We start from the raw sequence: 14,032 nt of genomic DNA, 5'->3' as shown, positions 1-14,032 counted from the left end.
CCGTCAACCCCAGCTGTGGTCTCAGCGACCCTCGACACACGTGACATTGCTGTTGGCCTGAAAATCCATTAATAGGGCTGAGCGGTGGAGGTTTAGGCATGTTGTGACTGTGTGATTCTGGGGAGGCTCCAGTGATGAACTCACTTGCTTTGAAATTAAGGAACATGCAAGAGACAGATTTTTTTATTTTAATTTTTTTTTTTTAATCTGTGATGACTTTCAGTGACGAGTTTGCATCGAGCGTTAAACTAAATGATGGATCCGACAATTCTGATCTTTAGACTTTCTCTAATGTATAAAACACACATCTTTCTGACTCCACACCTCCTATTTGGTCTCCAAGTAAAAGCTGAGTCACCATCACCACAGTTTTTTCTTTTTTTTAAATTTCCCTTTACAGCCTCAGAAGACCTTTTACATCTATTTTTATCTAAGTAGTAAGTAGTACTACTGAGCTAAGTAGTACTCATCATCAAATAAACTGATGGTCATGTGTAAAAATGGTGGAACGCTCCTTTAATGTCCCAGCATGCGGTCGTAAAAAAATCAAAGATGCCATTTGTAGAGTTAATGCGTGTCTGTTGTGTCCACCACCAACATGTGCACCATGTGGCCAGAAGTTTATGGACATCAAACATCCCATTTGTGATTGTTGAGCTCTTTAAAAAAACACCAACATGCTCCAACATGCTGCTGCAACATTTCCTGTGCAGGTTTTCCACATGATTTTGGAACCTGGCTGCAGGGATTTGCTTCCATTCAGCCAAAAGAACACCAACAGGGTTTAACCTTAACATGTTTGATGGTTTTATCCATAAAGTTTTGATCATATAGTCTATAATATCCCCAAATGCTTTTTTTTTTTTATCAGTGAAATATTTTAAGACTTAACCTCCTGTCAGAAGTTCTAAACGTCTCAAAATAGTCGACTTGGTCACAAGCACAGCACAGCATGTTCTCATCTCCAGCTGAACTCAAACTGCAGGCACAGACTGAGGGCTTATTCTGGTCAAAGGCAGATTTATGAGCAGCTCAATCACTCAGTCATGTCAACATTTGATTCCTCTGAACTCCTGAAGGCTTCAGCCAGCACTTCTCCTCTCTTCTCTGCTCCAGTGATTTAAAGGTTCCCTGTGGAGTTTCAGGCCTTCTAGCAGCACTATGGAGCGGTTTGTCCGTGCATCAGCGTTGTGTTTGTGTTGTGCGTGTACATGATACACATGGCAGTAATCTCACATTAATTCACTGATCTGCAGGTGATAGCAACCGGCCAAAATATGCAGCAATGCATCTGAAAAGGCAGGAAGAAATAAAAACTGCAAGCGAGTAAGTGTGACTGTGTAAACAAAGCAGGTGTCAGTCTTTAAGAAAAATCAGCTTCAGTGTTTCAAGGAAATGCCTTCATCACATTTACTAAACCTCCGGGGTACACTGTGGGTTCTGGTGAGTAACACTAAATGGAAACACAACGTTAAGCAAACTTCACAGGGCACCCTTAAGTACGGTGTGTCTGCTGGTGCTGAAGGCAAAACAAGTATAATAAGATATAAGAATGCCCTCTAAACCTTTCAAATTCAGCTCTAACATTCTGCTACTGCTAACGTCATCCTGCTGTGCATGTTCTACGGCCCGAGAATGAAGCCAGACTAGTGGAGCTGTAAAATATGAAAAAATGACATCAATGTCGAGAAGACTGAAAGATTAGCTTCCTAATGCTGACGAGCTCCTTAATTCTTGCACTGCTCTCAATATAGTTGCATTAATGTCCCTTCAAACCTCCGCTAAGGTTCAGGTTTTTGCAGCTCCTGTGTTTACCATGCAGGTTCCTGATTGTTAACAGAAGAAGCTTCATTCTTGCACTTCTGTCTGTACCTGAGGTCAGAAAACTCAGATGCTGGCCATCTAAATTTCAACACCCTCGTCTACAAACCAAAAGCAAGGAAAGCTCTACAAAAAGGTCACAACCCAAAACCACACTGGAAGGAATTGTTTTATTCTTCCACTCGTTCATTCCTCCGTCCTCTAGTGAGCTGAAGTTATTTACAGGGCTGCAGTGGCGGACCTTCTGGCTGGACAGCCGAGCCGAGCCGAGAGAGCAGAGCGAGGTGGGTGGAGGTGAGATGAGCAGGAAAAGAAAGGGGACGAGAGACCAAATCAATTGGAGGGAAATGGAGAGAGAAGTAGCAGAGAAGCCGGCTCTTGGCGTAGTTCTTGCTCTCGAGCAAAGAGCCGAGCACAGCAGCCGAGGACAGCTGCCCAGGAATGCAGATGGAATCTGAAGCCTCTGCTTAGTCCATTGGCGTCCCACAGAGCTAAACACTACTTATGCATCGCTCCCCTGATCCCCAGCGAATAAACCTCCCTCACCTTGCATTCATTTTTTTTTTTGACTTTTTCTGGGTCTATGTGTGTCTCAGGTTATGAAGAGGTGGTCAGGATTCCTAAAGGATCAGTGTTCATCCACATACAAGAGCTCAACATCTCCCTCAACTACCTGGGTAAGATGATGCTAAAGCTAACGATTAACATCACTCCCTTTGAATAGAACTGCAGCGTAGGAGTCCACAAAGGCAGAGTCACATAATCTTAAATATCCCTGTACCTTTCTCTCCCAGTGCTGAAGAGCAAAGGTGATCAGTTCTTCATCAATGGGAAGCTGACCATCGACACGCCTCGCAGGTTCTCCGTCGCCGGCACCACTTTCCACTACAGACGTCCGACTGATGGGCCAGAGACTCTTGAGGCGCTGGGACCAACGAATATCACACTCATTGTGATGGTAAAATGGATTACAGCAGAAGTATTCATACAGTTCTAGATGTTTGCTGAATGAGGATGAGACAACCTCATGGTGTGTGTTTGTAGGTGCTGGTGAGAGAGGAGAACCCAGGCATCCACTATCGTTTCAACCCCCCAGTCAACAGGGATCCTCTGAGCGGGTTTGCCTGGCACTACACCTCCTGGTCGCGCTGCTCAGCCCTCTGCGCCGGAGGTAACGACACAACAAAACACACAACATGTCACTTCAGAGGACATTGCATGAAGTTGCTTTCATTCCCTGGAGGCTCACCAGAATCGTTAAACATAACCACTACATGCTCAACGCAAAACCCAAATGTTTACGCAACGTTTTTACGTTTAGGGGCACCAGAAAGGAAAACAGCATTAACCTATCATTTACAGCAGATGTCACCTAAATGTTATATTAGGTCAGTTTTGTCTCTTTTCTTTATTGTGAAGATAAATTTAAATTGCTTTGCGTTTAACACTTGGTTAAAATCAACTCTTTGAAGTCCATGTGCACAGACAGAACCCCTGTAAAACCACAAATTGTCATTTTCACGCTTTGGTTGTGCACAGATTAAACAGTAAATTAGAGTTTATTAGGTGCTAGTTGGCGAGTTGTGTTACCTTTGGACTGAGCGAGGCTAACTGTTTCCCCATGTTTCCAGTCCCTGCTCTAAGCTAAGCTAAGCTAAGCTAACCAGAAGAGTCGATTCATATTTTCAGACAGACACGGGAGACATATGAATATTCTCATCTAAACAATATAAACAAATTTTACAGAAGATGAAGTTTTGGTCAAAGGTTTTTGTATTTGATTAAAAAACCTCCACGGGCGCCCCTGTAGCTCACCTGGTTGAGCGGGCGACCCATGAACAGGGGCTGTAGATCCCCGATGCAGCGGTTGTGGGTTTTACTCCTGCTCACGAGCCTTTGCTGCAGGTCTCTCCCAGTTATTCTCCCCCGTTTCCTGTCTATCTCTACTGCTGCAAAAAAATATATTTAAAAAAAACCTTCACAGTTTTTGAACATGAACTCCATCCATCCATCCATCCATCCATTTTCTATACACCGCTTAATCCTCAGTAGGGTCGCGGGGGGGCTGGAGCCTATCCCAGCTGACTTAGGGCGAAGGCAGGTTCACCTGGACAGGTAACCAGTCCATCGCAGGGCCACACTTAGAGACAGACAACCAAGCACACTCACATTCACACCTACGGACAATTTACAATCACCAATTAACCTCAACATGTTTTTGGACCTTGTGGGAGGAAGCCGGAGAACCTGGAGAGAACCCACGCTGCACGGGGAGAACATGGAGACTCCACGTAGAAAGATTCCGGTGCCCCCACCGGGACGCGAACCGGCAACCTTCTTGCTGCGAGGCAACAGTGTTTCCAACTGCGCCACCTTGCAGCCCGAACATGAACTCAAATGGTCATATTTAATCTCCAGACACACATTCCTTCTCTTTTTAACTCTCTTCTTCCTTTTTCGTCTCTCACATAGACGTACAAACACACACAGACACACAGCGGTCCAGTTTGAACGCCTGTAGACGAGCACAAACCCGGGGAAGCCGTCACCAGGCCGTTTGAAGCCAGAGGCGTTTGAGCAGTTCACAGTCTTTGAATCCATCACATATAGCCAATCTCCCTTTTCCTCTATGGCCTTTGTGACTTAATGATCCGTGTAGCTTTACCTGATAAGAGCTTGTTTTCTTTCTGATAAATAAATTCTTGCGCTTGGTGTCCCCCGCCCTTGTGGAGGGGAAGGATGTGAGCGTGGCAGTTAAACATTCAGCAGGAATGCAGCAGCTTTTATGGACGCAGCTTTGTTCTTTTTTATGAGACCTTTTTAATGAAATCAAACAGGCTTCTTGCTGTAAAATGGCCTGACTTGATTGTCTTTGGGGAAGGTTTCACAGGACCTTGGACCTTGTTATGTTAACATGAATATTCTAGTGGGCCAGTAAGCAGCGAACCCTAACCTTGTAGAAACACAGACATGCTGGCGTAGTTTAAGTCTCTGTATCGTCAATATGTTTTCATGTAGGTCGTGTTGCAGGCATAAAGTGTGGTTTTTGAGTGGGGGTGCTTCTATGTGCACCATGAAGCCATTTAATTGCAAAAAAAAAAAAAGGTTTTGAAGTCCAGCTCAAAGGCGTAAGTCAAAGCCTTTGAGTTGGAATTCAAAACAGTCTTCTTTAGCAGTGATTTGATTTGGTTTGATTATATTTGGTGCCTTAAACTTTGAGCATGCCGCGGCCTCCCAATTAACGCCTTGTCCTACGTGGACATGCATGACTTTCTCTAGACATTTTTAACTTTTCATCGAGGCATCAGAATCAGTCTCCACGTATGATCTTCCCATCTTTGCTGCACCACTCCAGGTTGACTACCGGGACCAGTGATAGTTTTTTGTAGGCTTCTGTAAGCACAGCGTGGCTTTATGGTTAGAGTAACTACCTGTTGGTTTGGCATGCTCCTGACAGGGCTACAACTGTGTTTTTGTCTTTAGTTTTTCTTTTATTTTGTTTTTGCTGTATCATTTCTGAGACACATGAAGAAAACGTACCCGTGTGCTCGCGGACTAGGTTTCACTTTGACCCACATAGTTCATCTTGGCAACGCGGCAGGCTCCATGTGTGAAAGGGGGAGTCAGTATGCGTCACTAATCCCCTCTTGTGTGGTCGCCTGGTGTTGTCTCACCTGTCCTCAGGTGTGCAGGTCCAGCAGGTGGTGTGCAGGAAGCAGACAGATCACACGATCGTCTACAACCACTTCTGTGACAAGAAGAACAAACCCAAAGAGAAGAGACGATCCTGCAACACTGAGCCGTGCTCCCCGAGGTGAGTGGTCTGGATGTCATGTGATGGTTTTCTTTGTGATTCTTTCCTTGTTGTATGTGTTTGTATTTTCTGAATTTGCATTTTTCTCTCAACTTTAACCATCTGTTTATATGTGTACACTCTATGTCAGATTGCTTTATGTGTTACTTCTATATAAAACGTTAGTATTTTATAAACTAGTTATGCTAGTTTCAAATATGGTGAGGTGCTATAGACACACTATTAGGGTTATTGTAGTCGCTTTATTTCAGGTGTGTTGTAGGGAATTTGATGTCCAATATATCCTGCTTAATGCATCTCTTCGTTCACAGTTTTTCAATATAAATTTAAGTAGTTTAATTAAGTTTCTATTTGACATTTTGCACACATTGTCTACAGGTTTGGTATTTGTGTGTGTTGGCCTACCTTGATATGTTCTCAGTTATTCCTACCTGTGATTTGTGCAGCATGCTCTCCCTCTGCAGTGTCTCCTCACTCTATTATGCAACAGAAGTGATCCCACTGAATGTGAACTCCTCTCTGCCTCTTAGCTGGTGGACCGGAGAGTGGTCGGAGTGCAGTCGCAGCTGTAACGGTGGCCTGCGGACTCGGGTGGTGTTGTGCAAAAGGAGGATCTCTTCGACGGAGGAGAAAGTCCTGGACGACTCAGCCTGCACCCACCCTCGCCCTTCGCTCACCGAGCCCTGCAGCAACCACAGCTGCCCCCCTGAGTGGCTGGCGCTGGACTGGTCAGAGGTAGGCAGACGTCAGAGGTTTCCCATCATGCATTTATTTCTGCAATGTTTTTTAGTCAGCTCATGACTGATGTTGAACCAGTACTTGAGTTTTCTACAAAATTCCTCTCAGATGAAGCAATAGTTTCTTTTCCAGTTGAACCTAAGAAACCCAAACATCTGCCAGCAGAAAGCCAGAGTACCTTAGCTATGAAATACACAACAGAGGCACGGAGCAGACAAATACATCACAGCGAACACGTCGGGTCAGGCCTGAGTACATATTGTTACACTTGTCATGCAGGAATCCCCCGACGCTTTTTAAACGTGACCCCTGGTTTGAGCAGTCTGCTGAAGTTTAAAGGTGTCAGTCAGAGGAGCTGTAACACATCCAGTTGATTTAACTACAGCAGTTTGAAAAGTCCATCTGCTTGCTCGCTGATTTGCTCCTGGAGCTAAACTCTGTTCTCACAGTTCAGGATGAACTGAAAAATGGTGTCAGAAGTGCGTCAGTGTTCAAATTTCTCTGACATCTTGTGTAACGTAGTGATGGCGCACGCATGAGAGGAATTATGTCCAGCTGTTTTACAGCAACCCAGTGGGCTCTGGTGTTGTTTCATACAGCTGCTGCCCTCTGCTGGGTGGATAGGGAAGATGTCTTTTTGCATGACCGCAGTGACCCCCCAGCTGCACCCACCCATTGCTTCCACCAGCTTCTGCCTGATGTTTTACTTTTTTTTTTCTCCCTCTTTCTTCATCTCCCACTCTGTGTGCAGTGTACGCCCAGCTGTGGTCCTGGCTACAGGCACCGTGTGGTCTTGTGCAAGAGCGGGGAGAGCGGCGACACGCTGCCAGAGTCCAAGTGCCCCAAACAAGGCCGGCCCACCTCCAGGGTGCGCTGTAACCTGCAGCGCTGCCCTCCCTCTCAATGGGTTACGGGTCCCTGGGGGGAGGTAAGAAACTCTCTTAGTTCTCTTTATTTTAGTCTTTAGCACAACACCCACATCAAATCGTATTCATGTGTATTTATATACTGTATATTTGTAGTGCTATTATTAGATAACATATGTTGCTCCACTATTGGGAAAAGCTTCTGTACTCCTTGGAAAAAGTCTCAGCACAACATCTGTTTGCTTTGAAAAAGTAATCTAATTAGCATTAGCAATCGCTGCCTCTATGATTTATCAGTCAAGAGAAAGTTGAACAGAAACCAGTGAATAACCAGAACCATCAGCATAATGTCTGATGCAGTTTGCCTTAAATAGCTCGTTTTATTTCCGTTGTAGTCATGCACATGCTGATGTTGAAGTGTTGTTTAATCAATGGGAAACAAATTGTGTTGGAGATGGGATTTAGTCGCACAAAATTTATAGCAAACAGTGAAGACTCCAGGAAGCCACTGCTTCCAGCAAAGAAGTACTCCGACACATAACCTCCTGTAAAACCACCATGCATCATTTTTACTCTTTGGTTTGGAAGAGATTAAACAAACAAGATCTAACGTGTGAATCAGTGAGCTCTAGATGTGCTGCTACAGTATGAGCTGCTGTAGCTGGAGGCTAACTGGATAACTCTGTGTTCCTGAAAATGTTCCCAAGTTTGTTTGGTAACTACTTCTTCTGTAGATCACGATGTGTTCGGTGAAGGATTTATCGCATCGGTATGTTTAAATATGTTTCTGTGCTTCAGTGTTCTGCCAAGTGTGGCCTGGGTCAGGAGATGCGCTCGGTGCAGTGTCTGGCTCACACCGGCCAGCCGTCCAACGAGTGTCTGGAGCACCAGCGACCTGCAGCCATGCAGCAGTGCAAGAGCAAATGTGACCTCAGTCTGCCCGTCGGTACAGACAACCCCGAAGGTCAGAGCTCCGTCCTTCTAGCCTCTCACTGTCCTGTAGTTTCATCCAAAGAACAGCTTCCAGGTTTTATTTACGCTGTCAAAATAACAGATGAGCACTTTGTGGAGTTTAAAAGTTCTGTTTGTTGAGAACTTTTCTTCTGTGTTGAGCTGCATTATAACTTCAATACATCTGCTTTATGTAAAAATAATTAAACAGGAGGTAAATGTGGTGGCTTTTCAAAATGAGGCAAAATAAAACTTTCCTTGAGATTAGTTAGAATATTGTCAATATTTCTTTAACCTATCCTGGAATAATTCAAATCTCAGCATCACCTGCTCTTGAACAGCACAGGACTGATGTCGTCATCTTTTTGAGCTCAAAGTCCTGATATTTAACTGCAGTGACCTCAGATTAATGCCTTCATGAATCTTTAACTCATTTTGCTCGTCTCCCTGCAGAGTGCAAAGATGTGAACACTGTGGCTTACTGCCCCCTGGTGCTCAGGTTCAAGTTCTGCAGCCGGCCATACTTCAGACAAATGTGCTGCAAGACCTGCCAGGGACGCTGACACCTCGAAACTCGCAGCATCCATCTTTGGGTCCTGTACGCTCACACAGTAAGCCTGAAACCCTCCCACTCAGCCTGGTAACAGCAGCCCTCGCACTGCCTCCGCCGGAGCAGTGCGGGATCTACCTGGGACTCTGTCATGCAGACGCCTGGTCCTGTAACTGGTTCAGATGGACCCTTTTTTCTCCACCCAGAATCCAGATCAGACGTCTCTCCGAGCCGAGCTGGACCGAGCCGGCCCGAGCTGAGTTCATACATTCCACTGGAGGGAGGGCTGCTGAAACCCGGAGAGGCAGAGAGAGGGAGAGCCTCTCCTCCATCATGGTCTAGGATGACCCCTCTCTCTCTGTCTCTCTGCACTTTGCCTTTGTTGTAATATTTTGGTGCTACTATATTTCACTTTGGCCACAGGACTGGTCGCAGTACTACGAGTTCCATTTGTGTTTGCTTGAGTGGCCTCAACGTTTAGCCTGATCTCCTCGGCCTGTATGTTAACAGGTGATGTTTGTTTAGTTATGAGGTTTTTTTTGGTTTTTTTTTAAATCCACTTTGTAAAGAAAATGATTTTCCAGATATCTTTGCCCACAAAAAGGAATATCTTATATTATGAAATGAAAGATTTGTCTCTATGTTATCTGATAGTTGTTACTTGACCACATTGTTTTATGTTACTGCTTCGTTTCGTATCAACATATTCATCGAGTCCTCGCTGTTATTTAGCTGAAGTATGGGCAGAGTTCGATTTGCACAAAGAGTCAGCCGTCAGAGGACTCGTGTATTTTACGTTTGTGTTCGTGTGATTTGACTTGATGTCTCGGTGTAAGCTCTAAACGTCTCACTGCAGTGGACCTGCCACAGTCTTGCCATTTTAGTTGCTCAGACGCCACCACCTCGGCGGTAAAACAGAGACACAGCCTCAGCAAAGCCAACGCTGACTCACCAGGACCATGTTGTTTTGTGTTGTGGCTGCAGACTGTGGCAGCTTGTGCATAAAGTCTACAAAAAGGAACTTACTGTCATTATCTGAACATCCCTCGGTGCGCCCTCGCTGTTAATTCTTTTTTTTGTTTTATTTTTACCACATGTTCTCACGGTGCGAGCAGTTCGTACTGTGAGTGGAAATCCAGAGCACAGTGAGCCACAGTGAGTCAGCTCTGGCAGGAGGAACAGGCCCAGCGATGATGAGTGAAGACCTCCGACCACGCTGCTTTCAAAGAGCGTTTTATAGCAGGAGTGTTAATCTGAGGATGGATTTACAGAAAAGATCTGGTTTCTCTGTGGCACAGATCTGATCACGGCTGCCTGTAACCTTCATTCAGGATGTCTGCCACAAGGATTCAGCAAATTTGAGCTTATTTAAACTTATCATGATAATGTTAAACCTCAGTAACTGTATTTTTGTGTGAAAGCAGCACTGATATCTAACAGGTTGATATCCAGCAGCTACAGAGCAGCGTCGTCCTCTATGTGGACTTTCTGACCACCTGTTCGCTCAGTTTTTAGTCTCCACTGACTTCTGAGGGACGCATGTGGCTCTAAAGCTGCTGTTTACCAACTCGTCACCATCTGTCTGCTGGTTGGTGCTCAGCAGGTGCACTGTGGCTTTTTGGAGGTTTTTCTCTTGAAAACAGCTGCAGCCAGAAACCACTCTGTGAGAACAAGTGAACCCAGACAGTAGCTCACTACGAAGCTCACTGAACCCGAGAGATTCAGGTAATAATTCTCTACAGGTTCGTCGCTACAAGCCGCCGTTTCCTCACTTGATACGTAGCTGTTGTTAAATACAGAGATTCTAGTGTGTCGCTGTGAACTGAAATCACAGAACCAAAAGCCTAGAAGTCATCAGGAGGACAGCACAGCAGGGAAGCGATTTAATACTGCACATATCTTTCTTCCTGTGTGAATCCACATCAGCTTTTTTTTTCCTTTTAAAGACGGGGATGTGAACAAGAGACCCAAAAGGAAACACATCACCTGACCTGAATCTGTGTCACACTGATTTCAGCTTTATGACACATTTTTAAAAGACGCAGTTTCAGCTGTTTCTTTTTCCTGCAGAGAATAATTTTAGAAACGCTGCCTACGAGGCTCGGAGATCAGTCACCGGGACTGACGGCATCACTGTGACGTCCACTGTGCTCTGAGGTCTGCTGCTGCGGCCGGACGCCGGTCACGGCTGGAAGCAGCTCTGCGTAAAACTTCACTTCACTTTCATTGTAAAGAGAGGAAGCTGCAGTACGTCTTTACTGGGATCAGCTGCAATGTTCCTGTTTTCTTCTCGTGGTGCTTTAGTTTGGAATGGTGCTATTAGTTCATCGTTTGAATTATCAGTTTAACAATTGTTAAAATCTTTTATTCTTTCCATTTGAGCCTTTTGTGATAATAACAATCTGCAGAGCTGGCCTGAGGCGTCTGAGTGCAGCTGCTTAGCACCCGTCACCCACCAAAGGCCCTCTTTGGTTGCCTCTGGGTATATTTTTATGTTTTAATTTACTCTCCCTCACTTGGATTAAGTGGCAAAAAAGTGCTCCCCAAATCCCAAAATGCAGCTTCAGAAGAATATTTTACGATTTTGTCAAATACTGTAAAATTTTTCTCAGCATTTCCAAACACTCGGATCATTTGGACGTTATATTAACAAACGTTTTGGTTTGAAACAAGTATTTAGAAAGCCTCACAAATCACTTTTGGATGCACTCAACCAAATTGAATACTCAAAAATCAAATATCTGCTGATCAAGCATGTGGAGCACAGAAACATGAAGTATATTTATAGTTCGTACATTCAGCTGTATGCTATCAGAGTCCAGCTAACTCATCCCTGCAGTCTATGAGGACCGAATATGTAGAAACACTTGGAATCGCACAAACCGTTTCAGAAGTGATTTCCAAGACTCACTGCCGGAGAACATCCTGCCTCAGGCTCCACTTACACCTGACGCTAACATGTGTGTTCATTATCTCAACTGCACTGTGATCCCATCTCAATATGCAAACTAGTCTGGTGATGCTATTCATGTCTGAATCACTTTTTGCTGCTACGTGTGGCTTTTGTTGGACTTGCTCGAGTTAGCGGGAGGAGGCAGTGACCTCTCAACTTGCTGGTTCGATTTCATTCGTCAGATGTGCGGTCACAGTGTACAGATCTCACTCACACGTGTGGCGATGCGTGTTTCCTGTTATCTGTTACCCGGACATGCTAATAGTCGGTGTAAATCTGTGTCTGTAAGGCGTCTTTCTCTTACCTGTGCCAATAATGAGGCTTCATGCAGAGCAGTGAACCAGTTTTTATTCTGAATCAAAAGGAGGGACAGTACCGGTATTTGTTGTTTTGTTTGTCACATGCTAATTATAACATGACATGTACTGTATATTGTTCAATACTATAGGCGATGAACCCATGTGTCCCCCATGTACATCTTTTTAAAAGGAAATATTAAATTGATTAAACATGGTGCATTGTTGATTTTAAGATATTGGATTTGATTATTTCACACTTATATTTGTACCAGTGCTCCACACACTTAGATTCACTGAACAAGCTCCAGACAGGTTGAGATCATCACTCGTCTATTTCTGGATCTAACTGATGTCATGGAAAAGATGAAGTAAGAGCTTCTTCCTTTTGTCTGAGCGAGGCTTCAGTCATCAGTAGGATCTTGATGGCAGAAGACAACACTGTGAGTCACGGTGGCACCCGTCATTCTATTTTTGGTTTATGATCTCTTGGACTCACACATACGACCTGAAAAGAGCTGATGGTTAAGTGTGACATGGGACGAGAGACGGGATGTTGTTGAGTTCAGCGCCTCTTCGATTCAACGCTCAGTTGCTCCTCAGACAAAATGTTGTTGTAACAAAACTCCAGCAGCAATAATAACGATATAATGATGAAGTCGATTGTTTTATGCAACTTTTCTACAGATACTGAATGTAAGTAAGTAAGTAAGGTTTGATGAGACTCAAAACCTTTTAATCCAAAAGTACGGAACCCCTGAGTGGCCAGAGAGGAAAAAAAAAGCGTGTTAACATTATTGTGTTTTTTTTCAAAGCATTTCCTTTCGCTGTGGTAATTTATTGACCATCCCGGAGCTCCAGTCTGGAAGCCGGCTGCACATAAAGATCAGTGTAATTTATAAAGAACGTCTCATTTTGGGAGAAAAACGATTTTGGCCGGTTGTAGGTTGTGGTTTGGATTACAACGTTTGGAAAGAGGTGCCATTTGATTCGCGTTGGAGTTACTGATGTTCAAATCTTTGAATATCTTTCCAACTTTACTGAACTCTGGAAGTGGCATTGGTGGAAAGAGTATAATAAGATAATAAGTCTTTACCTCAAGTTAATAACACGTGGGAACGAGATAACTTAACTTATGGCCGTGCGTTAAGTTATCTTGCTATCAGGCATTATTTGTTTTCCCTCTATGTCCACTCAGGTTCTGTACAAAAGAACTTTACGCGTTCAAATTTCAGACCAGGAGCAAAACTGTCTTGACCTTTTTCTGCTGTTTGGGTTTGACGACCTCTAGTGGTCGTATCATGACATCTCTCTTGATGTCAGCAAACCCCAACACCAGCACAGATTTAACCTGGAGACAGCGAGCCTGATGAAGTAAAGGAGACACCAGGGTTAGACTGGAACGCTAAAACTTCAACAAATTGAACACGAAGGGGCAGAATATGATGACTAAGACAAAAGGTGCAGAACAAGAGACAGAGAGGTGAACAATGACCTCAAATAGATGCAGAACAACTGCACAGATGCAAAATAAGATGCAGACAGATACATGCAAATACCAGAAAAAGAAAAAAAATGAAGTGCAAAATCAGAAAAGAATGATGTGGCCGCAAAGAGACGCAAAATGACCACGATATTGTGAGCTAGCAATACAGAACACGACATAAAACGGGGGGCTGCAAGGTGGCGCAGTTGGTAGCACTGTTGCCTCGCAGCAAGAAGGTTGCCAGTTCTCGTCCCGGTGGGGGCACCGGAATCTGTGTGTGTTTCTGTGTGGAGTTTGCATGTTCTCCCCGATGATGGATGGACATAAAACAGCTATGAAGAGACGCAAAACAAACGCAGAAGGTGCAGAACAACTGCAAAGATACAAAATAAGATGCAAACTGACACATAAATCAACCAGAAACAGACACAAAAAATAATACAAGACACAGTCAAGTGCAAAAAAAACAAAACAAAAAAAACTTTGGTAAAACAAGACGTGGTCGCCAGGTGGCTGCAAATAGAGTCGAGCTGTGATGCAGGAAGAAGAGAACTTCC

The 14,032-nt window shown here is 44.3% G+C and overlaps 1 protein-coding gene across 1 annotated transcript in view; it reads left to right on the top strand.

Annotated features, from left to right (window-relative positions):
• adamts10 (ADAM metallopeptidase with thrombospondin type 1 motif, 10) overlaps positions 1–12,224 on the top strand; it is a 53,218-nt gene extending 40,994 nt beyond the window's left edge. The window contains exons 19-26 of the mRNA XM_008297289.1: positions 2,418–2,498; positions 2,616–2,779; positions 2,866–2,992; positions 5,506–5,635; positions 6,166–6,370; positions 7,125–7,301; positions 8,038–8,203; positions 8,644–12,224. Coding sequence (XP_008295511.1) covers positions 2,418–2,498; positions 2,616–2,779; positions 2,866–2,992; positions 5,506–5,635; positions 6,166–6,370; positions 7,125–7,301; positions 8,038–8,203; positions 8,644–8,753 — 1,160 coding nt within the window. The 3' untranslated portion in view covers positions 8,754–12,224. The remainder of the gene's footprint in view (positions 1–2,417; positions 2,499–2,615; positions 2,780–2,865; positions 2,993–5,505; positions 5,636–6,165; positions 6,371–7,124; positions 7,302–8,037; positions 8,204–8,643) is intronic.
• Positions 12,225–14,032: the final 1,808 nt, after the last annotated feature.

This window comes from Stegastes partitus, unplaced genomic scaffold, assembly GCF_000690725.1.
Source record: "Stegastes partitus isolate 25-593 unplaced genomic scaffold, Stegastes_partitus-1.0.2 Scaffold1206, whole genome shotgun sequence".
Classification (NCBI taxonomy): Eukaryota; Metazoa; Chordata; class Actinopteri; family Pomacentridae; genus Stegastes; species Stegastes partitus.
The sequence above is the reverse complement of the archived record's forward strand: the minus strand, read 5'-3'. Positions and strand labels throughout refer to the sequence as shown.